This window comes from Amia ocellicauda, chromosome 10 (genome assembly GCF_036373705.1).
Source record: "Amia ocellicauda isolate fAmiCal2 chromosome 10, fAmiCal2.hap1, whole genome shotgun sequence".
Taxonomy (NCBI): domain Eukaryota; kingdom Metazoa; phylum Chordata; class Actinopteri; order Amiiformes; family Amiidae; genus Amia; species Amia ocellicauda.
Window position 1 is genome coordinate 25,998,564 of NC_089859.1, and position 24,579 is coordinate 26,023,142.

General features: G+C 36.9%; 1 protein-coding gene across 2 annotated transcripts; it reads left to right on the forward strand.

Annotated features, from left to right (window-relative positions):
• The first annotated feature begins 1,399 nt into the window (after positions 1-1,399).
• Positions 1,400-24,579, forward strand: LOC136760368 (septin-7). 2 transcript variants are annotated; one of them, XM_066715739.1, is made up of 13 exons: positions 1,400-1,597; positions 8,779-8,885; positions 13,834-13,934; positions 14,296-14,430; positions 16,414-16,531; positions 17,370-17,462; positions 18,097-18,193; positions 20,657-20,708; positions 20,830-20,955; positions 21,736-21,756; positions 22,751-22,886; positions 22,986-23,131; positions 23,496-24,579. In XM_066715739.1, the coding sequence occupies exons 1-13, from the start codon at positions 1,432-1,434 to the stop codon at positions 23,533-23,535; spliced, it is 1,338 nt and encodes a 445-aa protein (XP_066571836.1). In that variant the 5' UTR covers positions 1,400-1,431; the 3' UTR covers positions 23,536-24,579. The 2 variants fall into 2 exon arrangements, with proteins under 2 accessions (XP_066571836.1, XP_066571837.1); XM_066715740.1 differs by lacking the exon at positions 21,736-21,756.

The window sequence follows — 24,579 nt, forward strand, 5'->3', positions numbered from 1 at the left end:
AATAACTTTCCGAACTGCTTCTTTAAGCTTTTGTACAGAGGATTCGGAGATGAATGGCAATTCTGTTTTTGCAGCTGCCAAAACTGTCCTCTCAACCAGTTTTGAGTCTTGACAACTTCCTGTAAATAGAATTCCACTATCCTGTAGGAAACCTAAGGCTGAATTGGTTTCTGTATTGTCATTCCAGTGTCAAGAGAAGGCGGTATATATATGTTTGCAGTACAGAGAACAAAGTGATTGTGTTTTTAGTTAACACATGTTCTTCTGAAATGTGTGTGAAAAAAGGCTCCTTAGAGAAGATGAGTAACTTTTAAAAACTTCTGTTATGTAGCCCACATAAAAATGAAAACTAAACCCTCCAGTATAAGGTTCTCCTTTCATAGGAGCAAGACTGACATTCTTGCTTAGGGTGCTGATGTGTGTTCCCTTGACTGAGTGTGCTCTGAGCAAGATCATGTGACTTCAGTGATGGAATGTAGTGATGTCACTTGTTATGGATCTCTTGCCCGATGCGGAAAGGTGTTAACACTCTGGCATTGCTAGCTACATTCGTTAGGTGTGGCATAGTGATTTCTAGACATTTTTAAAGCCTTGTTCATTGAAAACCTTATCTTATAACATGCCCATATTGTCTTAAAACTTTCTTATCCTCTGCCAAGTTTCATTTGTGCTTTTTAAATATTTTAGATATCAGAACAAGCACTGTTCATGTTTTGTTAAAGAGATTTGTATTGCATAATTTGTGTAAGTTAAATGTTAAGTGTTATATGGGCTGGTTCAAAGGGGGGAAGTAAATTCACAACACAGGATGTGAACTAACCCAAATACATCTGCTTACATGGGAACGGCCAGTCTCTGAAGGTAACCCTGTGCCACCTGTTTTTTGAGCTGTCTCTCGAGGATAGTGTCAGAGTTTTGACAGCATAGTGCTATTTTTAGACTGTCTTGAATTATAGTGTGTTATCAGAATTGTGTGTGTTTTAGTTTTTCTGACATTATGATGATTAAATTCTATTATAATTGCAGTATTTTAGAAGTAGTTTAAAAGAAAAAAAAATACTTTCAAAGAACTAATTTTATTTTTTCTTCACCCTTTTCTCCTGCAATGCTGCTGCACCTGCTTGGAACCGTCATTCTCTGTTCCCTGTATTGATGGAATGGTGTTGTACATATGCTTATCAAAGTAGCTGTAAGTAATGTTTCCTCTGTTAATGTATCAGAAATTGATTGTCCATTTAATTAGATTTATGGCAATTTCATCTTTCAATGTTAATTAATGTTAGCTAGTAATCCAATATATTTCTAATAGTAAGAAGTTTCTGTTCAATTATTTAAGATCATATGAATTTTAAAGTTTCTACTTGTTTGTTGATATTAAATGTTTCATATCTCCTATATTTTTATTTTGACTGACTACACACATTTTATTTTATGTACATCTGTGACAGGAATTGTCTGTCAGTGAAATTCAATATTTTATTGTGGTTCTTGCAGCAACAGAAAAACCTGGAGGGATATGTGGGATTTGCAAATCTTCCCAATCAAGTTTATAGAAAGTCGGTGAAGAGAGGATTTGAGTTCACTCTCATGGTAGTGGGTAAGTTGTACTTTGTATTTGTTTGTATTTGTTTTATTTTTGAAAGGTCAGCAGCTTTGACAAATTAGTGTTTTTCGTCAATAGCTAATACCCCAATTAGATTGTCAGAGCTACAACAGAGGAAGCATTCATTCTTAAACCTTCAAGCCTAACAAGTTACAAGTAAAACCATTCAGAATGCCTTCAGCTTAATTATAACACATTGTCAGGGCAAATAAAGTTGCATCTATAAAGTATAGGAGTAAGAACATATGTGATTATACATTTCCAAAAGGAAAGAAATATAAGATATTTGTAGAGTAAAGTTAACTTTTCTGTATACTGCAGAATTCATAGGAGCAATATCTAAAGCAAACGTTCCATTCTCTGATCAAAGCATTTTTTTCCCCCTCTGAGTTCTGGAATTTTTCTTTGCTCCTTGGGTTCTGGGTGGGGAAACTTCCTGTAATTTCATTCATTCAGCCAGGACTGGGAGCCAAACAGCTGAGAAATTCACATCTAGCCGAATAACTTGGTGTAGAAAGCCAACTGCAGCTTTTCCTGTTGTGCTCTGACTTGGCCAGGGATACCTGAGCAGGAAAAACTCATTAACACCCAAGATCATTCTGAGTTGCATCATTTCCTGTTCATCTCCATGCAGACTGAGTCTAGGATTCTTAGCGATAGAAGGCTGGTGACTACCTTTAGGATAAAACCAGCAGGAAAACAGATGCAAGGAATCTCATTGAAGGCCCCTCTCAATCTCTGCTGAAGCAGTTACATCCTGGAGTTGATCTGCATTGTTTATTGAAAGTGTTTCACTTCTACAGTCCATGTACAATTTCCATAGCTGACACTTTTTAACTTACTCTGTAAACTTAATTTATAAAAAATCCAGTCTTTGAGAGCTTGCAAGAGTCAGTTTATTTCACCAAGATTTAAATAGGACTCCAGAAGCATAAGAACATTGTTATTGCTTTCAATCTTCTTGCAGAAAACATATCTGGCATTTATGCACATTTGTATACATATTGTATATAAGTACATGAACATGAAATTCAATTAAAGATTTGTAATATGAATTATACTTTTCAATGAGAAACCTGTAAGCTTTAAAATTAAGCTTATACATTTTTGAAGATATATATTGAAATTTAGAAAGCAATTGTATTTTTAAATTGATGCATACATATGATCGTACTTTTGGTTAAGTAAGGGATATACATTTAAATCTGCAAGCTGTTTTAACTATGCTGCTATGATTTATTATCAGTGTTTGTAGTTTTTAATATATTGAACTTGAATTGACCAGACTATCAGAGCTCAATATTCAAGTGAAAAAATAAGTTATAACTTTGAACTTAATAGGATCTTCAAATAATTAAGCTACTTACAACCTTCATGAGCCAGATGGGCCAAACAGCCTTAATCACACTTGGGAGTTTTCTGATGTGTATTTACAGGAAGATTTTGTGAAATTAGATTTCCTGATGACTTCCGATTAATCAACATCTACAATATCACGATGTTTAGCAAAATGCATTTACTTGAGTGGTTTTCCAAATGATTAGATATTTGGTTAAATAATGGAGCAATAACAGCAGAGAAAATTCATATTTTTCTTCTCAATGTTTTTCCAGAAGAACGCTGTCTTCGTTTTTCCATAGCAGTCTTTAATTTAAGAATGTAGATGTCAATGTAGTAAAATGATTAAAGTGAAATATTCTATGCAATCCAAGACCTATTTTCCTGCTGCATAGTGAGTACTTGCATGCAAAAGGGAGTTTCTTTAAATACGCTCCATGGTTTATACAGCTGCATAAAATTTCCTTTAAAGGAAATCTGCTGGACGGTGACCGAGTCGCCTGGTCAGACCTCGGTTTACTAAAACTGTTCTGCTGGTTGATACTACTTCAGTGCTGTGTTTTTTACTGCTTCCAATCTGTCAATGCCTTTATTACTAAATATCTTTTTAATGTACTCTTGTAATAGTCTTACCTGCTATGAATAATATTTTCTTTAGCTGCAGCATTCACTCACTTGTCTGAATTCTTTTGTTAAATGTTTTTGTCTCATAGTTCCCGTTTTCTTTCCCCACACTTTCACTGTTCATTTAACATTGTTTCATATCACTCTTACACTTGTTTTCAAGAGCTTGAATATCTTGCACGGGTGCTTTAGTTCCAGAGTATGTATGTAATGTAATGCTTAAAGTGGTGAGCTTTGTTTTCCAGCATTGTTACTGGTTACTTCGAACAGGACCTTAGTGGTTCTTTGGTCTAGAATTATGCTGTGGTTAGCTCAGTAAGCATATTTTGATGGGGAAGAGAGAACCACAAGTGTAGAAGTGCTTTCACATCGGTGATCATCACTGTAGAGTTTTTAATCTTGTTCTATAATTTGCACCAGGTGTACAGATGGCTTTTTAGGTTGCTCGGCCAGTTTACATTGCCTAGCCAATACTCGTTTGCTCTGATATTCTATGGATTTTATAGAATGGCATTACTACACCCCCGAGGGACAAAAGCTGCCATGATCTGAAGCTTAACAGACACCCTCTTGCATCACTAAGCAGAAGTAGTTTCTGAATTTTCATGTGTTAGGGGTGGGGACAGAAGTTTAATTTCTGGTGCAGGTCTTTAGAGAGAGAGCTCTGTTCTTTAAATTATCACTAAACGTATGGGCTTATAGCACACTCTCCAGTGCATAAGGATGTTATGGAAAACCTGTATACTCTCTCTGCTGTCATTTAGTTTGTTGTAGTTTTGTGTTTACATCCCATAAACATCTTTATTTTGTACAGATTGCAGTTGTCACTTCCAGCTTTTTTTTTATGAATGGAAAAGGGTGACTAGAGCAGGCATACACTGTGACATTCAAAGTAACAACATCTTATGATGGCTGTATTATTGCCATATGTGAAGGGAAGCTAGTGTGTGAATTGCTCTCTTATATATGGAAAGAGAATTTACAGCAGGGAAGCAGCTAAAGAAACTTCTTGTGATTGTTCATAATTCTCCTGTTGATGATTCTTCTTTTGTAGTGCATTTAGTTAACTTTCATTGAATAAAACATACAACCCTTATTTTACACACAACAAAGCTGTGCAACAGTTTTTATCTTGTTTTATTATCACCTGCTGTTGTGGCTTTAATGTCACTGCTGAGACCATTATAAGCGTTGCTGTTTTGGCTGTATCTTTTTCATCTTGTGTAAATTTGCTTCATCATCACTGGCCACCTCCCATCTCACAGCACATACGGCATTGTCTAAACCTTGGCGGCCTTGTCTTTGTCTTTGCCAGATGTTCAAGAGTAGCAAAAGACAGCTTTACACACACGCACACACAAGCATGGTTAAAGTGAGAAGTGTCTGACATAATCACTGACCTATGTGATAAGCACTAGAGGTTTCTAGGCCTGTGTGTTAATCTTGGCTGTCATGAGACAGAGGTACCCTCATTTTCACCGTTCATGCAGAGAGATTAATTTAATTTTGGAGTTAATGCTCTCCATTTTATAATTAATTACCACTTATCTTCTTTATACTTTAATTAATACAATACATAGCAGCAGATTATCAAAAAACATTTTTATTGTCCATATATCACTGAAATAATGTGTGATTAGTATAAAAAAATAATTATATACAGTAGGTTCCCAATATATATATATATATATATATATATATATAGATATAGATATAGATATATATATATATATATACACACTCACCTAAAGGATTATTAGGAACACCTGTTCAATTTCTCATTAATGCAATTATCTAACCAACCAATCACATGGCAGTTGCTTCAATGCATTTAGGGGTGTGGTCCTGGTCAAGACAATCTCCTGAACTCCAAACTGAATGTCTGAATGGGAAAGAAAGGTGATTTAAGCAATTTGGAGCGTGGCATGGTTGTTGGTGCCAGACGGGCCGGTCTGAGTATTTCACAATCTGCTCAGTTACTGGGATTTTCACGCACAACCATTTCTAGGGTTTACAAAGAATGGTGTGAAAAGGGAAAAACATCCAGTATGCGGCAGTCCTGTGGGCGAAAATGCCTTGTTGATGCTAGAGGTCAGAGGAGAATGGGCCGACTGATTCAAGCTGATAGAAGAGCAACTTTGACTGAAATAACCACTCGTTACAACCGAGGTATGCAGCAAAGCATTTGTGAAGCCACAACACGTACAACCTTGAGGCGGATGGGCTACAACAGCAGAAGACCCCACCGGGTACCACTCATCTCCACTACAAATAGGAAAAAGAGGCTACAATTTGCACAAGCTCACCAAAATTGGACAGTTGAAGACTGGAAAAATGTTGCCTGGTCTGATGAGTCTGGATTTCTGTTGAGACATTCAGATGGTAGAGTCAGAATTTGGCGTAAACAGAATGAGAACATGGATCCATCATGCCTTGTTACCACTGTGCAGGCTGGTGGTGGTGGTGTAATGGTGTGGGGGATGTTTTCTTGGCACACTTTAGGCCCCTTAGTGCCAATTGGGCATCGTTTAAATGCCACGGCCTACCTGAGCATTGTTTCTGACCACGTCCATCCCTTTATGACCACCATGTACCCATCCTCTGATGGCTACTTCCAGCAGGATAATGCACCATGTCACAAAGGTCGAATCATTTCAAATTGGTTTCTTGAACATGACAATGAGTTCACTGTACTAAACTGGCCCCCACAGTCACCAGATCTCAACCCAATAGAGCATCTTTGGGATGTGGTGGAACGGGAGCTTCGTGCCCTGGATGTGCATCCCACAAATCTCCATCAACTGCAAGATGCTATCCTATGAATATGGGCCAACATTTCTAAAGAATGCTTTCAGCACCTTGTTGAATCAATGCCACGTAGAATTAAGGCAGTTCTGAAGGCGAAAGGGGGTCAAACGCAGTATTAGTATGGTGTTCCTAATAATCCTTTAGGTGAGTGTATATATATATTGATGAATTATGGGACAAAATCCAAGGAAAAAATATGAATATGGGTTTTCTTTTTGGTCCAAAGCAGAAATTGCACACTCCTACTACTGAGCCTTACTTCGAACATAAGTAGAAGAACATCAACTATGTTGCTAGATGTCTTCATGCATCAATTAAGTATTGTACTTGTACTACAGAGGATTGCACTTGCAAAATATCAAGTTGGACAGAACCCTGTCACTCATCTGTGCACGATGTGGTGAATTAATCCACCATGGCTGACAACCCTCTCAATAGGTGCACTTGTTGCTGTGCCACACCAAATAGTGATGGCACAGTTTTCCTATTCATAGCCCAGAACAGGAGGCTGTTTTGTCCTTCACACATTTTGAGGTACCGGCTGAGCTGAGAGGACAGGGGATGCATTTTGATACATATTTTAAGCAACTTTAGCACTTTATGACTCTGTTTAGAGATAACTGGCTAGCTAACTACTAAAATAAACACTACCCAATTTTGCTAGAATGTAGAAAGTTGCCGCTGAGCTAGCTAGGTGATCATGCTTGGGACAGCGAAGACACGTTAACTAGTGGAGCAGACGTCGCAGGCATGCGCCTGTGCTGTAGTCCCGTTCTTCTAAAAGTTACCATTTTCTTAGCTTTTCCTTGCTGTTGGTAAGTTTGTGTTTCAAGACCTATAATGGCCAAATGTATTGGAAGAAGGTAACTTCCACAACAAAACGTATAAGATGGCCTAAGCCTCTGTTGAACATAGACCATATTTGAGAGATTTTTCTGAATCTCTATGGGGAAAAATGAATGGGATTTTTGCATTAGGAACCGGAAATTAATTTGCATATGCTAGTGCCTACAAAGTGACAACACCACATCGGCTCTCTATTGTCTTTGATAAGAGTTTGTGCCCAAGGATACATAGTATGACAGACCCTGACACAATTAGTACCATATTCATCCGGGGACTGCCGTGCATCAATTTGAATGTAACAAAAAATGTACAATAACAAACAACATAGAAAAGTGAGTTTCTTTTTTCAAGTCATGCCAAGTAAAACACCCGTAAGTCAAATCAGTGATTGCCAAGTCTAAGTCATTTCAGCTTTTTTCAAGTCAAGTCTCAAGTCTCGAGACAACTCGAGTCCCAAGTCACTTGACTCAAGTCTACACCTCTGCTCTCCAATGCCTGAGCCTCGCCTCGTCTCCCCTTGTTACTCTGTGTTAGGTTGTCTTTTCACATTTAGCAAACTCAAGCCCTACCATTCAGGTCTTATGCATTTTTCAGACTCCACTCTTACTAATACAATGTGCAGAATGTCTTGCTTTTATATACAATAATGCAAGTTTATGGTGCGTCCTTCAGTTCATGGAATTCTTATTTACTACAGTATAATTTATGGTAGAAATGACGGTAGTATTATGTATTTCCTATTGATTTGATATGATTTATTTTAATTTTGAGGGATGAGGAATCAATGAGGGAGTAGCTTTCATTGCAATATGAACAATTTGGTTGTACTAAAGCAACAGTAATAGTGTTTATTCTGCTGCTGAAATGGGATCTTTATACTATACTGAGCAGCAGTAGTACTGTTTTTTTATTTTTTTTCCATCGAACAAAGATCTCTCCAGCTAGTACGCTGCAATCTCATTTTCACTGGATGCTGGCATGTAAAAGGTCAAATTAAATGCAGAACTGTCCGTGCCAGCCTGCTTTTACAGTACTTCCATTGTTCCATTGAGGACAAGTGAATTTGAATTGGGCAGATAAAGGTAACCTACATGAGAAAATAAATCACAGTGATTGATATGGACTGTTCTAACCTAATGGCCTATGTCAAAATGAAGGGTTTTCATTCTTATACAGGAATCATTTGTGTACATTTTCACTCGGTAAGGCTTCATGTGTTCTTCAAAGTGTTTGACGTTTAAGTTGACTTTTTAACATATATATAATTTGGTTGCTTTTATTAAATGGTTTGCATTCTTAATCCTTATACCCGATCCTCCTGGTACACGCAGAAGGTTCTTGCACATATTCTCCTGACAGCATCATGTGTTAAACCCCTTTAAAAAAAGGCTGCATCCTGTTTGTTTGTTTTTTTTACCCCTTGTACACCTGGCAGATGTGTAAAAATGAAATCAACTTGAGATGTCCATGTAACCTACTGCATCTGATCCTGTCCACCCACCTCCCCTGATTCCTGGTTTCTGTTTTGGTGGAATATCAATTTTATGTTTTTGTTTTAGGTGAATCTGGGCTTGGGAAGTCTACACTGATCAACTCGTTGTTCCTGACAGACCTGTATTCTCCAGAGTACCCTGGTCCTTCTCACAGAATCAAGAAGACTGTACAGGTAGATCTCTTCTCCACAGTGTCCCCAGGATCCTCTCGTCTTCATAGATGCATGACATTAGGAGACCTTTCAAACACTTCTTAAAACTGATATTGAATTAAACCTCCAAGAGTTTGTTACTCAGTTTGTTAGATTAAAAACTCAGCTACACCTCGTGTTTGGCAGTGAAGGAATGAAGCCTGGTAGCTTCTCACTTGGCTAAATACTTTTCAATGTATTTTAGTTATGAACTGAAAGTCCATTGTGTATTTTGGAATTTTGCCACTTCTGCTCTTTATTGGAAATGGCTACAGCAATGGGATTAAATCCATACAATGAATTTGATCATGTACTTGTACAGACCTTGAGTCTTATGCAGAAATCCACAGGAATGGCCTGGAAAAGCTTACGTTAAGACATTACTTCTAGAGAATAACATGGTGATTTCCAACTTCTACATCTTAAAATGTATACATGTAACGTAACTCATAAAACTGTCTGGCTCGCAGAGTTAGGCCAAGAAAAAAATAGTAAAAATGTAAGACCACCATCATTTGTAAGTAGAGATTTATGTTTTATTTGATTTACTCTGTTCCATGTTGACATTGTAAAATGTTTGACATTGTTGAAGGTCTAATTATAATGCTTGAAAATGAACAGTGTATGGCCCAAAACGTAGAAAGTAAAATGAAACGTATTGCTGTTTCACTACCTCCAGATTTAAAACCTACATAGTCATTCAAATATTTGATGACACCTACTTTGACATTGCTCTGCGGCTACTTGGATAAACTGCTACTAAATCTCAGGGTAATTGTATTGTACTGTGCTGTATGCAACAGCACAACCCTGCACTTTCATTACTTTTTAATAGTTTGATCAGGAATCCGTCACATTCTCTTCAGCACTGATTCACAGTTTACAAATAGTAGTTTAGTTAACCCACATTAAAAAATATTTTGTCATCTTAAAAATGTAAGGTTTGAGCATATTCTAGTTTTTCATGTTGGGATGAAGATCCTTTGTTGAATATAGTGTCTTTCAATACTTTCATAGTCTCAAATTAAACAAGCCTGAGACATGAATATGGAAATCATGTTAGTCCCTGCCATCTCTGTAACAAAATAAGCTACCCAAGGGCTTTCTTTGAAAATAATTCTAAGATCTCTTTGTGCTATTCAACTGTCAAAATGTCTTTTTTATTTCACAATTAAAAATGTTCCAAGCAGCCTTTTTTGTTTTGGCTAAATGTTTGTAACAAATCACCATATACGAATATTACACAAAAAATATGAAAATGTATATATGTGTTATATTTAACATGATTTTTTGTCAGATAACAAGGCGCCCAACCCAGTGCAGTACCACAGCAAAACTTTTGAATCGATTTGTAGGGATTGTCTTTAAAAAAAATTAAAAAAAATGTAATTCAGCTTGAGAACGGTTCTATGTTCACCATGAGGTGGAAAACTCATTAGGGGCTCCCAACTGTGTGACTATCACTGACGGAATATAAATCAAGTGGCCCTGCCAAACACTTTTGTGTATTGCAGATTGTGGAAACTTTTTAGCGTCCAAAAAAATTTCAGCTGCTGACAGAACAGGATTTGGGAGTTTGATTGACTCTTTGCCCAGTAGTAGCGGTATGCCTGGCCAAAAGGCAGATGAGATTACTGTAAATATTCTCTGTGTGCTGCTCATGTTTGGAATGACAAACGTTTTAATGTGTTTATCCAATTGTTACATTTATTTGTAAACTGCTTTGTTTCTTCAGAGCTTTATTGCCTTTTGAGTGGATTATAGATAGGGTTCTGGTGGTCAGAAAACAGGAAGCAGTACACCATTGTGTTACAACGGTTACTTAGTCAAATTCAAAGCCTGAGCAAAAGCTTGATCCCCAACCCTCACCAACAAGAGTGCCAGGTACGCCTATACAAAGCTACACCTGATTAAGTAAACTCTGTAAAAGTGGCTAAGTTCTACACCAGAATCTCAACATTTATGATTTTTTGCAGAAGGAATAGATTAAACAGGAGATTGAAACTAGCTCTGGATTATTAGAGGGGTGTGGGGGGGTGCAGCCCCTGCTGTGTTTTGGCAATATCTGCTCCAGAAGACCCGGGCCTAGTGTGCCAGAATGGGTTTTCTGAGCTGGGATTAATTTACACCATGACAGAAAGTACTTTATTCTCTCACTCAGAACATGTCGTTTTATGTTAATGCTGCCAGCAGTGAATCAGTGATCTGCTTGATATGTAGGGGCGTTCCACTAATGCCTAGTTCACACTTTCAGGAGAGTACACGATCAGCTGAGACATGAATTTCTCCTTCTGTCCCTGTTCAGCTTTCACACAAGTCTTTATTTGGGTAGTGTGAGAGAGAACCAACTCCCCAGTCATGTTGTTGAAGCCGACTCCTTGGGATTATTTAAAAAAAAAAGAAGATTTGATTCTGTGATCACTAAGTTACCAAAGGAACTTGATGGATGGAACAGCCTCCACTCATTTGTAAACTCTGTTCTTATGTTCTTACACTGAAGCATCAAACACGCATCCGGGTTTAGTGTTTGTGGTGTGTCTGCATGGGATACTGTCTCTCCCAGTCAAAACTTGATTTCAATATAATGTGAGGAGGGGAAAAAATAAGATAATTGCTTTGATTTCCTGCCGAATACTGTAAATGTAATAGTCCTTATTTAGGACTATTAGGAAATTAGCTTATTGGAACAGTGAATTTGTTGGATCTCATTTACACTCAGCCACTGTTTTACATAATTTTATTGATTTACTTTATTGATGCCTCCTCTGAGCTTACATTGGTTGTTTTTAGTGGGGTACCCCTCACAGCATGCACAATAATAAAAGTAACTGAACCTTTCAGTTTCTGGTTTCACAACATTGTTACCTGATGGGACAGCCTTATACTGTTAATACTTGCGATTAGGTGAGAGACCTATTTTTTTCAAAATTTCATTTATTAACAAGATCAATCAGTTTATTACCAATTCTGAGCAAACCATGTAAAGAACTCCCATGATTCTGTTCAATCCAGGAATAAATTCTGCATTGAAAATAGTTGGTTTGGTCCCGTTTTATGTATCCATTCTCTTAATGGCCTTCAGGATGTTGTAGAATTATTTTCTACATTTCATGATCAGCTTCTGTGTTTTGTCACTGAATTCCTGCTTAGCTCTCAGAATGTCATGTGCAGTGTATAAACACACAATTAACATCTTTATATCACGTTAGGCTTAATGTTTATTTTTCGGTTTTGTTTTTTTCATCTTTGCATTTAACTAACTATAGTCTGTATACTAGTATAGGGGAACTAAAGAAGTTCTTAAAATTATGGTTATATGCATCTTTACATGTTGCTATATAATCAACAATCAATTAACCAAAAAAAAAAAAAAATGTAGGTGGAGCGTTCACCTACTGGAGTGTTGGCACAGAATTTATTTTTAAAGACCCCTTTTATAATAAAGACAAAACAAATTACTTTGTGCAGATTGTACTTGAATTTAAAAAAATCAAGATTTACATTGCAAACTCATTTGATCAAAAATCACACACTTGAAAGACCTTAGCATGCATTAGCCTAGGGTAGGATGTTTTCTTACAATCAAAAACTGCACAGAAAAAGTATAACGAGTTGTCAATCATTGAGGCACAGCTGGACTGGTTTTCGACTTGTACATCTAGGAGAAAATGTGCCTTGGCTGGAAGTAGCGTCTGTGGATGTTGAAACGAGACAAATACATTGGCTGGAGTTAAAATTAACCATTTAATTCCTATAATCTCTATGTATTTTTAACTATACTAATTATAGTACCATTTTAAATCTCAACTACCTACTTTGTAATACAATTGGAATTCTCGTCTTAGTTTGTATTCCATGTCTACAGTTAGAAGTTCTTTTGTTATCATTTTTATGTACCATTCAATTATCAGTACAGTTAATTAATTGAAGCTTGGACATGGAACTAACAGGATGATTCAAAAGTGTGAATTCGCCCACTAATGCTTGTGAAGGTGTAAGACCGTGACTATCTTATACGTTCTTCTCATTAGCCTGTGAACTTTAAAGACCTTTAGTGGAATATGGTTGGATCCATTTGGTTTGACTGACTTTTCCATTTATTGTATTTATTGTATTTTTTTCTTTGATTGGGAGAGTGCCAGTTGAGACTGCTCCAGAAATCCATCTGTCAGCAGCTTTCCGATTCAAAAGGTCGTATCTGTGACGAGAGAATGTATGCCAGGAAGTTTGACAGATTCCTGGAGCTCAGCAGGTCAGGTCACTGTGGCTACAGAGACGGTAAAAATATAAGAATCTCAGCCACAAGCGGCACCAGGTGTTAAAACGTGTGTCTTCATGCACACCCATAAACAGCCTGTTTTGCATTCCACTCTTGTAGACATTGATTGACTTACTCTTTGATGTCACTGATTTACAGCCAGGTTATATCTTTATATTAAAGGTTACATTTATTTAGTTTTTTTGTAAATTGCTACTGAACTTTGCAAAGGGGTTGGCTAGGTTTTGTAAAGCTTACAGGATAGGCTTGATTTTCATTAACCTGTGTAAATGTGCATGGCCTCAGACCAGATTTTTCTTTATTGGTGATATGATACTGTATGATAGTTGCATGTTAATTCAGTAGAAAAAAAGTCTCATCATCAACGATTGCTGAATCTGTCTGCAGCTTTTTTGCACTAGTGTGAAGTCAGATCTGCTTCCTGCATTATGAACAGGAAGCTTTAGTTAGCCAGCAAGCAGTTGTTAGGCTTTGAGTTCATAAAGTGTACAGTTCCAAGCCTGTTACTAAATTGTTGATACTAAAATTTTATGGAATAAGAATTGGTTTCTTATTACTACAAAATAAGTGAATGAATATAGATTCAAAGGCATTCATTGTCATAACTGGTCATGTTTCTAATTGGGATATCTTTATACTTGTCTTTTCTAGGTGGAACAGTCTAAGGTGTTAATAAAGGAAGGGGGGGTGCAGCTGCTTCTCACGATAGTAGACACGCCTGGGTTTGGTGATGCTGTGGACAACAGTAACTGGTAAGGACATGAATTCAAGAAAAATCTTCTTTCTCCTCCTATACAAGTCAAGCATAAAGCATTTGAAAGACATTTATCAAAGTTTTTCTTTCAACTAAAGATAAACCAATATTGACAAAACATGACTCAATGGAGTATACAGTCTCTTCTAGATGAAGCATAATTTACAATTACCCATATGTTGATGTTCTTGCTTCATTTACTCTGTTGCAATCCAACAGTCAGTTTTCGGTCTCTGGACTGCATTTTGTTTCTAATGCCCTATTTTGTCTTATGAAATATATGCTTTAGGGGGAAAAATAATCTTTGAGTATCTTAATCTGGAATGACTCATGTTAATACAATGTGTGTCTTGTCACAGCTGGCAGCCAGTCATCGACCACATCGATAGTAAGTTTGAGGATTACCTCAATGCTGAGTCTCGTGTGAACCGACGCCAGATGCCAGACAACAGAGTGCATTGCTGTTTGTACTTCATTGCACCTTCAGGTCATGGGTCAGTATCAGGTTTTTATTGTTTCCTTCATGTAAAAATGGCTTCTATATAATTTAATTGAATATGTTTTTAATTCTTGTTCTGTATAATTCTTAAAAGGTTATGCATTTAATTTGTGTATGACTAACTTGATCAGATTGGTGTAAACTTGCTCATTTTTTTTTTTTTTTTTTTTTTTTTTTAAGAAACATTTGTATCTGAATCTTTTAAAATGTAAAGTTTCTAATCAGAGGGCATCTAAGTAAAATTAGCATATCTATTTTTAAAATCTTTTTCCCTATGTAGTATAACTTCCTATAATGTCAACCCATTTTGTATTGATTAGTACATCGGGCCAGTTAGTGTTTACAGTGGAGTGTTTTGTTAGTCACATAACAAAGATTGTTTCATGGGAGTTCCCTGGTTTGGCTCCCTGTCAGCATAAAGCATAAAGCAAACTGCTAGCTGAACTTGTTGTTTTTTCTGGGAGATGAAAAAACAGCTCTGTTGGACATTGTTTCTGTAACAATTATCCCTTTAGTGTGTCGGATGTCTGTAATCATTATCAATGAGAACCTTAATATGTCTTGTTGAAGCTCACCAGTTCTGATCTGTATGGCCGTTTAGTCTGAGAGCAACATCTGCTTTGTTTGTTATTTGAAAAGGTTGCACAATAAGCATTTTATCATCCCGTCAAAGAATGTGAACTGAAGAATGTAATTCGCCGTGCCAGGTTTGTTTTGGAAAGCAACCATTATGAAGGAGTGGCTTTTCATGTAACCCTAATCGGGCTTCTCAGCAGTATTCCCATATCCTGTATACACACACACACACTGCTAGTAGTAGAGATACAAGTAAAGAAAATCCCATAACATTCTAGTAGGGATACACTGATATGAAAATTTGGGGCCGATAATTATATTTTTCAATTAGCATAAAATCAATTTTACAACTACAAAGTGATGGAACAACTTTTTGTATTAATTTCTGTAACATTCTTCCCAGACTTCTTCAACAAATGTTCTGTTTATCCATGTATTTGAATAAAACTTCATTTTTATTCATTGTGCCTTTTTTTTAAAATAATTTTAATGAATAAAAAAAATCCTTAAATTTCTGTAATTGTAACTACAATCCCTGGATATAATTTGTTAGGCTTTATTAACAGAACTGTGAACAGGAAATGTATATAATGCTACCAAGGTGGGAGTTTCTCTGTAGCTGCTGCTTGCATTTTGAGAAACTGCATGCTCCTTGGTGCATCTACTTTCAGATGATTGATCAAGTTTGATGTGTTGAAATATTCCCAAGCTTCCTCCTACAAATGGCCATACTGCTGTCCTGATCTGACACTTTGAAATGGGTTGACACTCTTGCGTAACCGGGAACATTCAAAGTGCATATAAACAACAAAGCAGCATGGCATTTGATTACGGTGTCACGGTTTGTGCACGTCAATCATATTTTGTTAAAAGCACACAAGTAGAGCAAATTGGACGCTTATTTATACGCAACATCAGTCAGATATATTGGCTGTTTTAAAGCAATCATCTGATACCGATAGCTGGCTGATTATATCTGTGCATCCCTGCATTCTAGTTTGTTTTTCGATCGCATTTAATATGATTTTGCTTCAGATAATGTTGTGGAGTCTGCAGCAGTTTCTCCAATGTCCCCAAATGTAACTACTCAAATGCTGTGAAATTGACAGCCAACCCAAATTTGATCAATTGCAGTTCAAATATTCTGTCATTAGGTATTTGTATATAAGGAATATAGCCCAATACAGTGGTCTTGAGCTGTGCATCGTAAATAATCATAAATCTAAATAATGTTTCACGGATAAGGAAGTTCATAGGAAATTTTGAAAGTTGCTGAAGCCAGCTGTCAGAAAGAAGTCCAGCTACACAAGCATTGGACTGTCCTAGAGCTGCTATTGAATTGTTCCCTCAGTGCTTCTGTTAAGTCTCAATTCATTAAAACAATCTTGTTTCTCTTCCCCAGACTAAAACCTTTGGATATTGAGTTCATGAAACGGTTACATGAAAAAGTGAATATTATCCCTCTGATCGCCAAAGCAGATACACTCACACCAGAGGAATGCCAACAGTTCAAGAAACAGGTGAGCATGAAATAACATGTCAATTAGACATGTTCCCCCTCAGTAGTGTACCAGTTTCAGTCTAGTATTCATTCTGCTGCTCCCTGTATGTATCTTATTACAGTTTCCCAATTAAATGATACAAAATAGACGCAATCAGAATCTTTTGGAGAATGTTATTTTCTCATGTGCTGTCAATCTGTCCAGATATGAAATAACTTTCTACTTTTAATGGATAGCTTGAATGATGACAAGTTGAGGAAGTTTAAATTTTTTAAGTTTAGAAAGCTAAGGTGCTGAGAACACTTAATTTATTAATTTTTCGATCTCTACTTTGTACGTTGTCAAATATATTTTAGCAAGAAAGCCAACCTGTAATTGCAGTACTGCTACCACTTAAAAAAAGACAATGAATTGAGCCAAAAGTGTCATGTCATAGCATTAAGGAAATTACAGTTGGTGTGCTGTTAAACAGAGGATTTCAACACTGTGGCAATTCATGTCTAGTATTTTCTAAACTTCTTATAATCAGTAAAATTGAGTTGATAATAGGTAGAGAGAGCAGAGACAATCTGCGGTTGTTTCAACAAGCAACAATTACCTTAAATGTTATCTAGCTGATAAACCAGAAAAGGCTGTTCCTCGATCAATGTTGCAGTGTTTTCAACACCTTTTCCTGAATGATCTTCTTTGTGATGGTTTTACAAGCGTGCGTGAGGTAATGTGTTTGTTGTAAATGATCATGTGCGAACTTGACGGGGATAAAAATGACAGTATTCCTGATCCAGTGTGTTACGCTGGTAATTTTTCCTCCATCAATCAAATGGCCTTAAAATAACCTCTTCCTCCCTATTTCTAGATAATGCGGGAAATCCAGGAGCACAAAATTAAAATCTATGAGTTTCCAGAGACTGATGATGAAGAGGAAAACAAGTTAGTTAAAAAGATAAAGGTAATGCAGCATTTATGTGGTCTACATGAGAATGGAAGGGCAAGAAAACAAAACTAGACCAGAAAAAACTAAAACAGCTCTGCCATGGTTTCCACGGTTATCAGAGCGAATGACATCTAATGAGGGCGAACAAGCATGGGATCCATCCCAACCCAGAGTCCTCTGCCCTGCTGTGTTCAGATTATTGGAACACTAACCATTCAGTCAATAAGATAAGCGTGATTGTCCAAAATGTCTTTGACCTTGAAGCTACTCAGTCTGTGAGACTATACAGGCTTTCAAAACCAAAACCCCAGGAATGAATTCCAGAAGTAGCAGCACACTTCCGTTTTCCTTCAAATCCTACAATTCCATACATTGGCAGGACTTTTGACTGTAATTTGCAGTCATCAGCCTAAACTGAACAGCCCTTTTTTTAGTACAGGAAATACCAGGAATGTGTAATGAACCTTTTTATTTTTTTCCACACTTTGAAAGCACGAGATTTGTGTGCAGAATGCTGTAGTTGGTTGTAGTAGTAAGAAATGTTGTCTGTGTATGTAGTTAATTGCGGTTTACTTGCAGTTTAATTGTTGTTTGCTGTCATAGGTGCACAGAATAAAGTAACAAACCCCAATTTGTCTTGTCCCCATAGGATCGTTTACCACTGGCAGTAGTAGGCAGCAACACCATCATCGAAGTGAATGGCAAGCGAGTGCGAGGGCGCCAGTACCCGTGGGGGGTCGCAGAAGGTAAGGCCATGGGATGTGAAAGTGTCTGTCTTAACCATTAAATAAGGGCAGTAGATGCGTTTCATCTTCTTTAAAATATTAAATCCTTATTTATTAGTAAACCTGTGAATACAATGGAATTGCATATATAGATAACTGTCTGTATTTAGTGTGTCATTCATGTTGATGTATCAAAATTCACGCAGGTGCACAGAAAGAAAAAAAAAAGTTAAGGATCGTTTAAGTTAGTTTAGTGGTTGTTTTTAATAATTATATTTTAAGTTTGAAATTATAAGTATTTCAGAGGATTGTAATTTCCACCATTTATACAGACCGTATGTTATGAAACTGCAAACCTTTCTTACACCCTGCCCGTTTCCTGTTCTGAATACGCAGATGGCAGAGGGCCTTATGTTTTTCGTTATGCAAACATCACACTTTCCAAGCCCTCCTTGCAATTCCTCATAAAATGTTTTTCAGTGACCAAACTGTGTACAAATGTCGGATTAAAACCCAGGCCGCTGCCGAGCCCATACTGTAATAGATGACGGCCTCAATTCACCCTTTTCTATAGATTTGTCCTTTTAGCGAAGGCAAAGAAAATAATTTAAAAGCAAATGTTCCTCCACTGGGAGTATTCAGTGTTGATCTTAGATATGATTCTTAATTGGCAAACCATGCCAACCTTTCTCCATGAAGATGCTCTGTTATTGCAAATCCCATTGGCAAGTGTTACAGCTAGAAAATATTTCCATTAGAGACATATATAATATTTGTTTAGGATTATTTTTGTCATTATTGATATCTTGATTTACTGAATGTATTAAAATGTATTATTGTGGTGATTTAAAAAGAAATGTTTAATTGAAATGTGAGCTAAATAAAATGTAAGGTCTTCATTTTAAATCTTTACAGGATGTAACTGTACTTTGAAGTTTGTGTGAGAAAGGAAGCTTGCAGAGTGCTGACATAAGGCAGGCCGTTGATAGTGTTTATCAAAAGAAAAATGGCCGCTCACAAGAACATGCGCTTCCCACAGCACATAACACTGAGAGCAGACCTTTCCCAGAATGCTTTGCATACCATATTTTGAGAGTATTGCTGTTTATTTTGTTTCCATACCACCACCCTGATATTTCTGGTTCAGAATAAGAGCTGCTAGGCCAAGCTGCACTTAAATTGTTTCAGATTCAAACAGCCAGTGTCTGAGGTGAGACTGAGGCCATGTGAACAGATATACTTCAGTGTGGAAAGCAGTGTTAACATTTCCCACAGCAATAACTAATCTTGTAAAACATTACCAAGGACATTATAACCAGCATTCCAGCAAAATGTCATTTTATTCCTGGGCTTGATATAAAATCTATCAAAACATTAGATTTATATTATTTGGCAGCTTAAGGACGAACAAAATACAAAAATGTCTGGTGTTTTAAAGTTCTTCAGAGCAACATTTCTCAATTAAAATTGACATTTCCGGTAAATGTGCAACATATTAAAAACATTACCTTTTTTAATGCAACCCTATTAAAAATTGTATAGACTAGTCTATATACTAGTCTATAACTTATTGTACTTTTTTTTTTTTTTCCTAAAAATAGAGTAACATTTACAATTTATACCAAAGTTAAGATGTAACATGATGTTGTGTGGAAGTGAAATCTTCCTATTAATCTGCTGGCTCCCTCTTGTGTTGAGCTGATGTAATTTGTAGGACCCCAAAATGTATTTTCTATATCCTAAAGAAATACTCCTTTTTTTGTCATAATATCAGTCGGTAAGAAACCATTAATATTTTGACTTAATATTAATTACTTAATATTAATAATATTATTTCAGCACTGAATATTTTTTGTATTGTTTTTTGTCTTTTAGTTACGGTGTAAAATTCAAACCCAATACAAATTGCCAACTGATTGTGCAGCAAAATTGTTTCCAAAATACCTGGAGAACTTCTTGGAATTATTATTATTATTATTATTATTATTATTTAATTATTCAATACAATGAGGAAAAATATGTCTTTGGTATGGGGACTTTCAGGGCAGGTAGAGAGTGATTGTCTCCCCCTGCTGGATACTCAAAGCATGACTTCTGTTGCACATCTACAGCATCCTGAACTACACTGCCATCACCGGAAATCTGCCAAATGCATGTTTAGATTCTCTCACTGTGGTCTGCAGAGACAGTCATGGTATTCCCCTCTGGAATGTGATATTTCTCCTGTTCAACCACAATGACTTGCACATCACTAACAATGTGAAGGAGCAGCTCCCTTAGGGTTACGGGAGTGGAACACGATTCCCAATGGAAATTATTAGATCTTCCAGGCAACACATCAGCAAGATGCATTTAACTCTCAAGTAAAAATATAACTGTCAAATCAGCTTCCCTGTTTTGTTTTGTTTAATATAAAAACATTATTGAAAAGCATCTATACATTTGTCTGCTAAGGTTCTCAGTTTCCATGTTCTTTCTTTGCAGTTGAAAATGGGGAGCACTGTGATTTCACAATTCTACGAAACATGCTGATCAGGTGAGAATGAACTCTGCATTGTGATTCCTAGACATACATCACGGAAACGAACCTGTAATGTGCCTTTTGTTTTTTTTTACAAAGCTGGATGACCGATTCACTGAAACTATTGTCTTTATAGAACTCACATGCAAGACCTTAAAGATGTCACCAACAATGTACACTATGAGAACTACAGAAGCAGGAAGCTGGCAGCTGTTACATACAATGGAGTAGATAATAACAAAAATAAGGGGCAGCTCACCAAGTAAGTCTGTTGAACATTTTACATCTTAATTAATCCTTCTCTAAGTTATTTGTGGAAACTCATAGGCTATTTAAATATAGTTACACTAATGTCAATGCATCTTTATTAATCCACAAGGTACTGTAGTGTGTTCTCCGCTAAAATGTACTCGCCTGCAGTTCTCGTCTGTCGGTCAGTTCTAGCTGCAGCTAGACTCATGCATTCATCTCAAATGTTACACGATCTTGAGATATTGCAATATGTGTTAATCGCATCTCCCCCACCCCTCCAATCTTCTGTGATTAGACGTCTGAATGACGTGACACATGCCATTGTGTAATCTATTTTATGTACTTTTCATATCCTGTGTGTTTGTGTGTGTCTGCGTTTATTAAATTAACTCTCCAATGGCGCCCAGTGTGCCCATGCATTTTTTTTATTTTTTTTATTTTTACCAAACGAGTCAAGTTGCTGAATGTCACTTCGCCAGTTCAGTATTGCAGACCTGGTCCACTGCACTGTAGGATGGCATGAACGCTTTAACACCATTGCAGCTCCACTCCTCTAAACCAGCCTGCAGCCTACTTAACCCTCAGCCATGCAGCGTGGAGCCGCCACTAATCTGAAGTGGCCAGCACACACCACCACTTTCCATCACAACACAACGTGAAGTGTCATGGTTTTTTTCATTTAGAGCAGAGTTGTCCTCCATTTTGTTCAGTCATTCTCCCTTTTTAATGTTTGCTTTTTAGTGCATGATTTAATTTCAGCATGCTAAGTTTGTGTGTTTTTGTTTTTTAGATTTGACACAGTTGAAGGCATGTAAGTGGTCATTTAAGTTCTTCCTGAGATTTCTCCCCCCCCCCCCCCCACCCTTTCAGTATCTTACTTGTCATAAGTTTGCAGTTAAAAAAAAAAAAAAAAAAAAAAAGGCATGCTTTTCCTTCGCTGTTGGAGCTCACTGTCTTCACTGTTTGTTTCTGTAATATGACATACCAGTATGGCATTACAATTTCTACACCGATGGGGTTTGTGTGCTGGGAAAAACAACCTGTAGAGTAAGTGTGAACATTTTGAAGTGAAGACAGCCTATGAAAACCCATCCTAGTTTGCAGAAATTGACTGCTAAACAGTTACAAAATAACTTTCTTCTACATGTTTCTGAAGTGCTTGATTTATTTTTTATTTTTATTGTGGTCAAATTGTTTCCAGTTCATGATGGAAATTAATTTGTACATCAAAGTTTTCTGATTTCAGATGCTCTGTTCCAGTTATGTGCAAAACATGTATGCTGGCCTGTTTTCAGATTTGACTAATATTAAGCAAGCTTTATTTAACAACGCTCTGCAACTTTCTTAGGATCGCTGGGACCTCAACAATGAGGGTTAGACTGTCCTCTGTCGCCTGTTTCTTTGCTCCCCTTTCACTTTGACAGGCATGTCTGAGAACAATGATGTGATTTTGCCAAGTTTTTAATCATTTGGCTTTTTCTTATGTTCAACATATTTATAAGCTATAGCCTCACTAAAATTAGTTGTAGTTATTACACCTATTATAACAGGTTCATACTTTTGTTAATGTTTGAGAGCAGATGAAAGCATCATATCTAAAGATATAGGTTGATAAACGCTAATATGGGTGGACAGGTTTGCTCTCTATATAAAACAAAGTATCTCCAGCCATTGACAGTCTGATTATTATCGATTTAAATCACATCATTGTGTGTTTTTTTTCCCCTACGGGTTTGCCTGATGTACTCTGAGAAGGAGTGCACATGTAACGTGTGAATTTCTCTGTTTTGCTGTGACTCCTGCAGAAGCCCTCTGGCTCAGATGGAGGAGGAGAGGAGAGAACATGTGGCCAAGATGAAAAAGATGGAGATGGAAATGGAGCAGGTGTTTGAGATGAAAGTCAAGGAGAAGATCCAGAAGTTGAAAGACTCAGAGGCCGAGGTATCCATGATAAAACCGCAGCGGACTGAGCATTGGTCCCCTTTATAGCGGAGTTATTATTGCGGAAGTGTTCATTTTGCCACCTTGTTCCCTGTCTAGCTCCAGCGCCGCCACGAGCAGATGAAGAAGAACCTGGAGGCCCAGCACAAAGAGCTGGAGGAGAAGCGGCGCCAGTATGAGGACGAGAAATCCAACTGGGAGGCCCAGCAGCGCCTGTTAGAGCAGCAGAAGCTCGACGCATCAAGGTAAACCTGCCGCCATGCACTTGAGCAGCCCACTCTGTGTCAGTGGCACCACCGTCTATCTGCCGTCCTTTGAGAACAAAGATCATACGATGCGCTCTAAAGAAAACACTTTCAAAATGAAATGACTGAAAGGTAATAAGTCCATATACATTGGAACGCTGAAATAACTCCATTGTTATACTTGTTGTTATGTATAAAAACCAGAAGTATTTTGGCCTAGTTTTGTGTGTAAATAAAAGTGCAGGAACTATTTCTAATTCATATCGGTATTGTAACCAGTTAAAATAAAAAAAATAAACTGTCCTTTTTCTGTACATCTCAGTGTTTCTACCTACTAAATTCATTTCTGTCTGACTTTTTGTAGGACCTTGGAAAAGAACAAAAAGAAGGGGAAGATCTTTTAAACTATTTGAGGACCACCGATGTATGATGTACTAGTTGCCAATATGCCAGCTTGGACGTCAGTGTTTATTTTGGTTTTTGTAAGCCAACAACGTACCGGTTCTGTCCAGAGCGTTGGACACACTAGCATGCCACACAGCCAGATCAGTACTGTCTTTGTACATTCATTTAGATTTTTAGTTGGATCTTGATGAAATTGATCGTATTGGACAGACTGCACTTGGGCATGCTAACGTTTTGTTTTTAAACTGATGTCTCCAGTTTTATGCAGAAAAAAAACAACTTGTTTTACTATTGTACAATCATGTTCTGGTGGTTGGTTGTTTACAGACAAAAATGTAACTGTTCTTCCATGATGTCAAAAACATGAAGGTGTTTCTGAACAAAATGCCATAAATATTCTTCTTTTCTATGCTTTGTTAAATATAACACGTGAACCTCATACTGTGCGGCATTCTATACAACATAGTCTAACACTTCGTGACCAACGGAAGAGAAATTTCACATTTTAAAAGGCTTTAACGACCGAATTAAAGAATTGATACTTATAGGCTGTAATGCACATCAGGCTTTTTTTTTTTTTTTTTATATAACATTTGTTCTTGCTTTCTTTTCCCAAAATTGTACGCTCATTCCATTTCTAGTAATTTAAATAATCTAGACAGGATCACAACGTATAACTCCAGTTAATTGTTTAATTTAGTCGTTGTTGTTGAGGTTATTGTTGTTATTTTTGTTCATATATCGGCCCTCATGAAATATATTGGTTTTGTATGTTGGATTAATCTGGAGAGTAAACTTTTTGTTTACCTGTACAAAGAGCTGCATTAGGCAGTTCAAAGTCAATAAATAATAAAGTCCCATTTCTCTGTAATTATACTCTTTACTTGCCATGGAGGTGGGTATCCTGACATCAGCAAATCAATTCCACGTTTAGTTTTGTCCATGTACCGCATTTCTGTTTTGTTTTTGTTTTTTTAATATATTTTTTTGTTTCATTCATATTGTACAAAGTCACATAATAAACAAGCTTGTGATGATGTCAA

Bases quoted from the DNA above. Each gene is read 5' to 3' on its own strand.
- LOC136760368 (XM_066715739.1), top strand. From the start codon at position 1,432: ATGTACATCTGTGACAGGAATTGTCTGTCAGTGAAATTCAATATTTTA. The intron at 17,463-18,096 runs GTAATGCAGCAT...TTGTCCCCATAG, and splicing joins AGTTAGTTAAAAAGATAAAG to GATCGTTTACCACTGGCAGT. The intron at 20,709-20,829 runs GTGAGAATGAAC...TTGTCTTTATAG, and splicing joins CTACGAAACATGCTGATCAG to AACTCACATGCAAGACCTTA.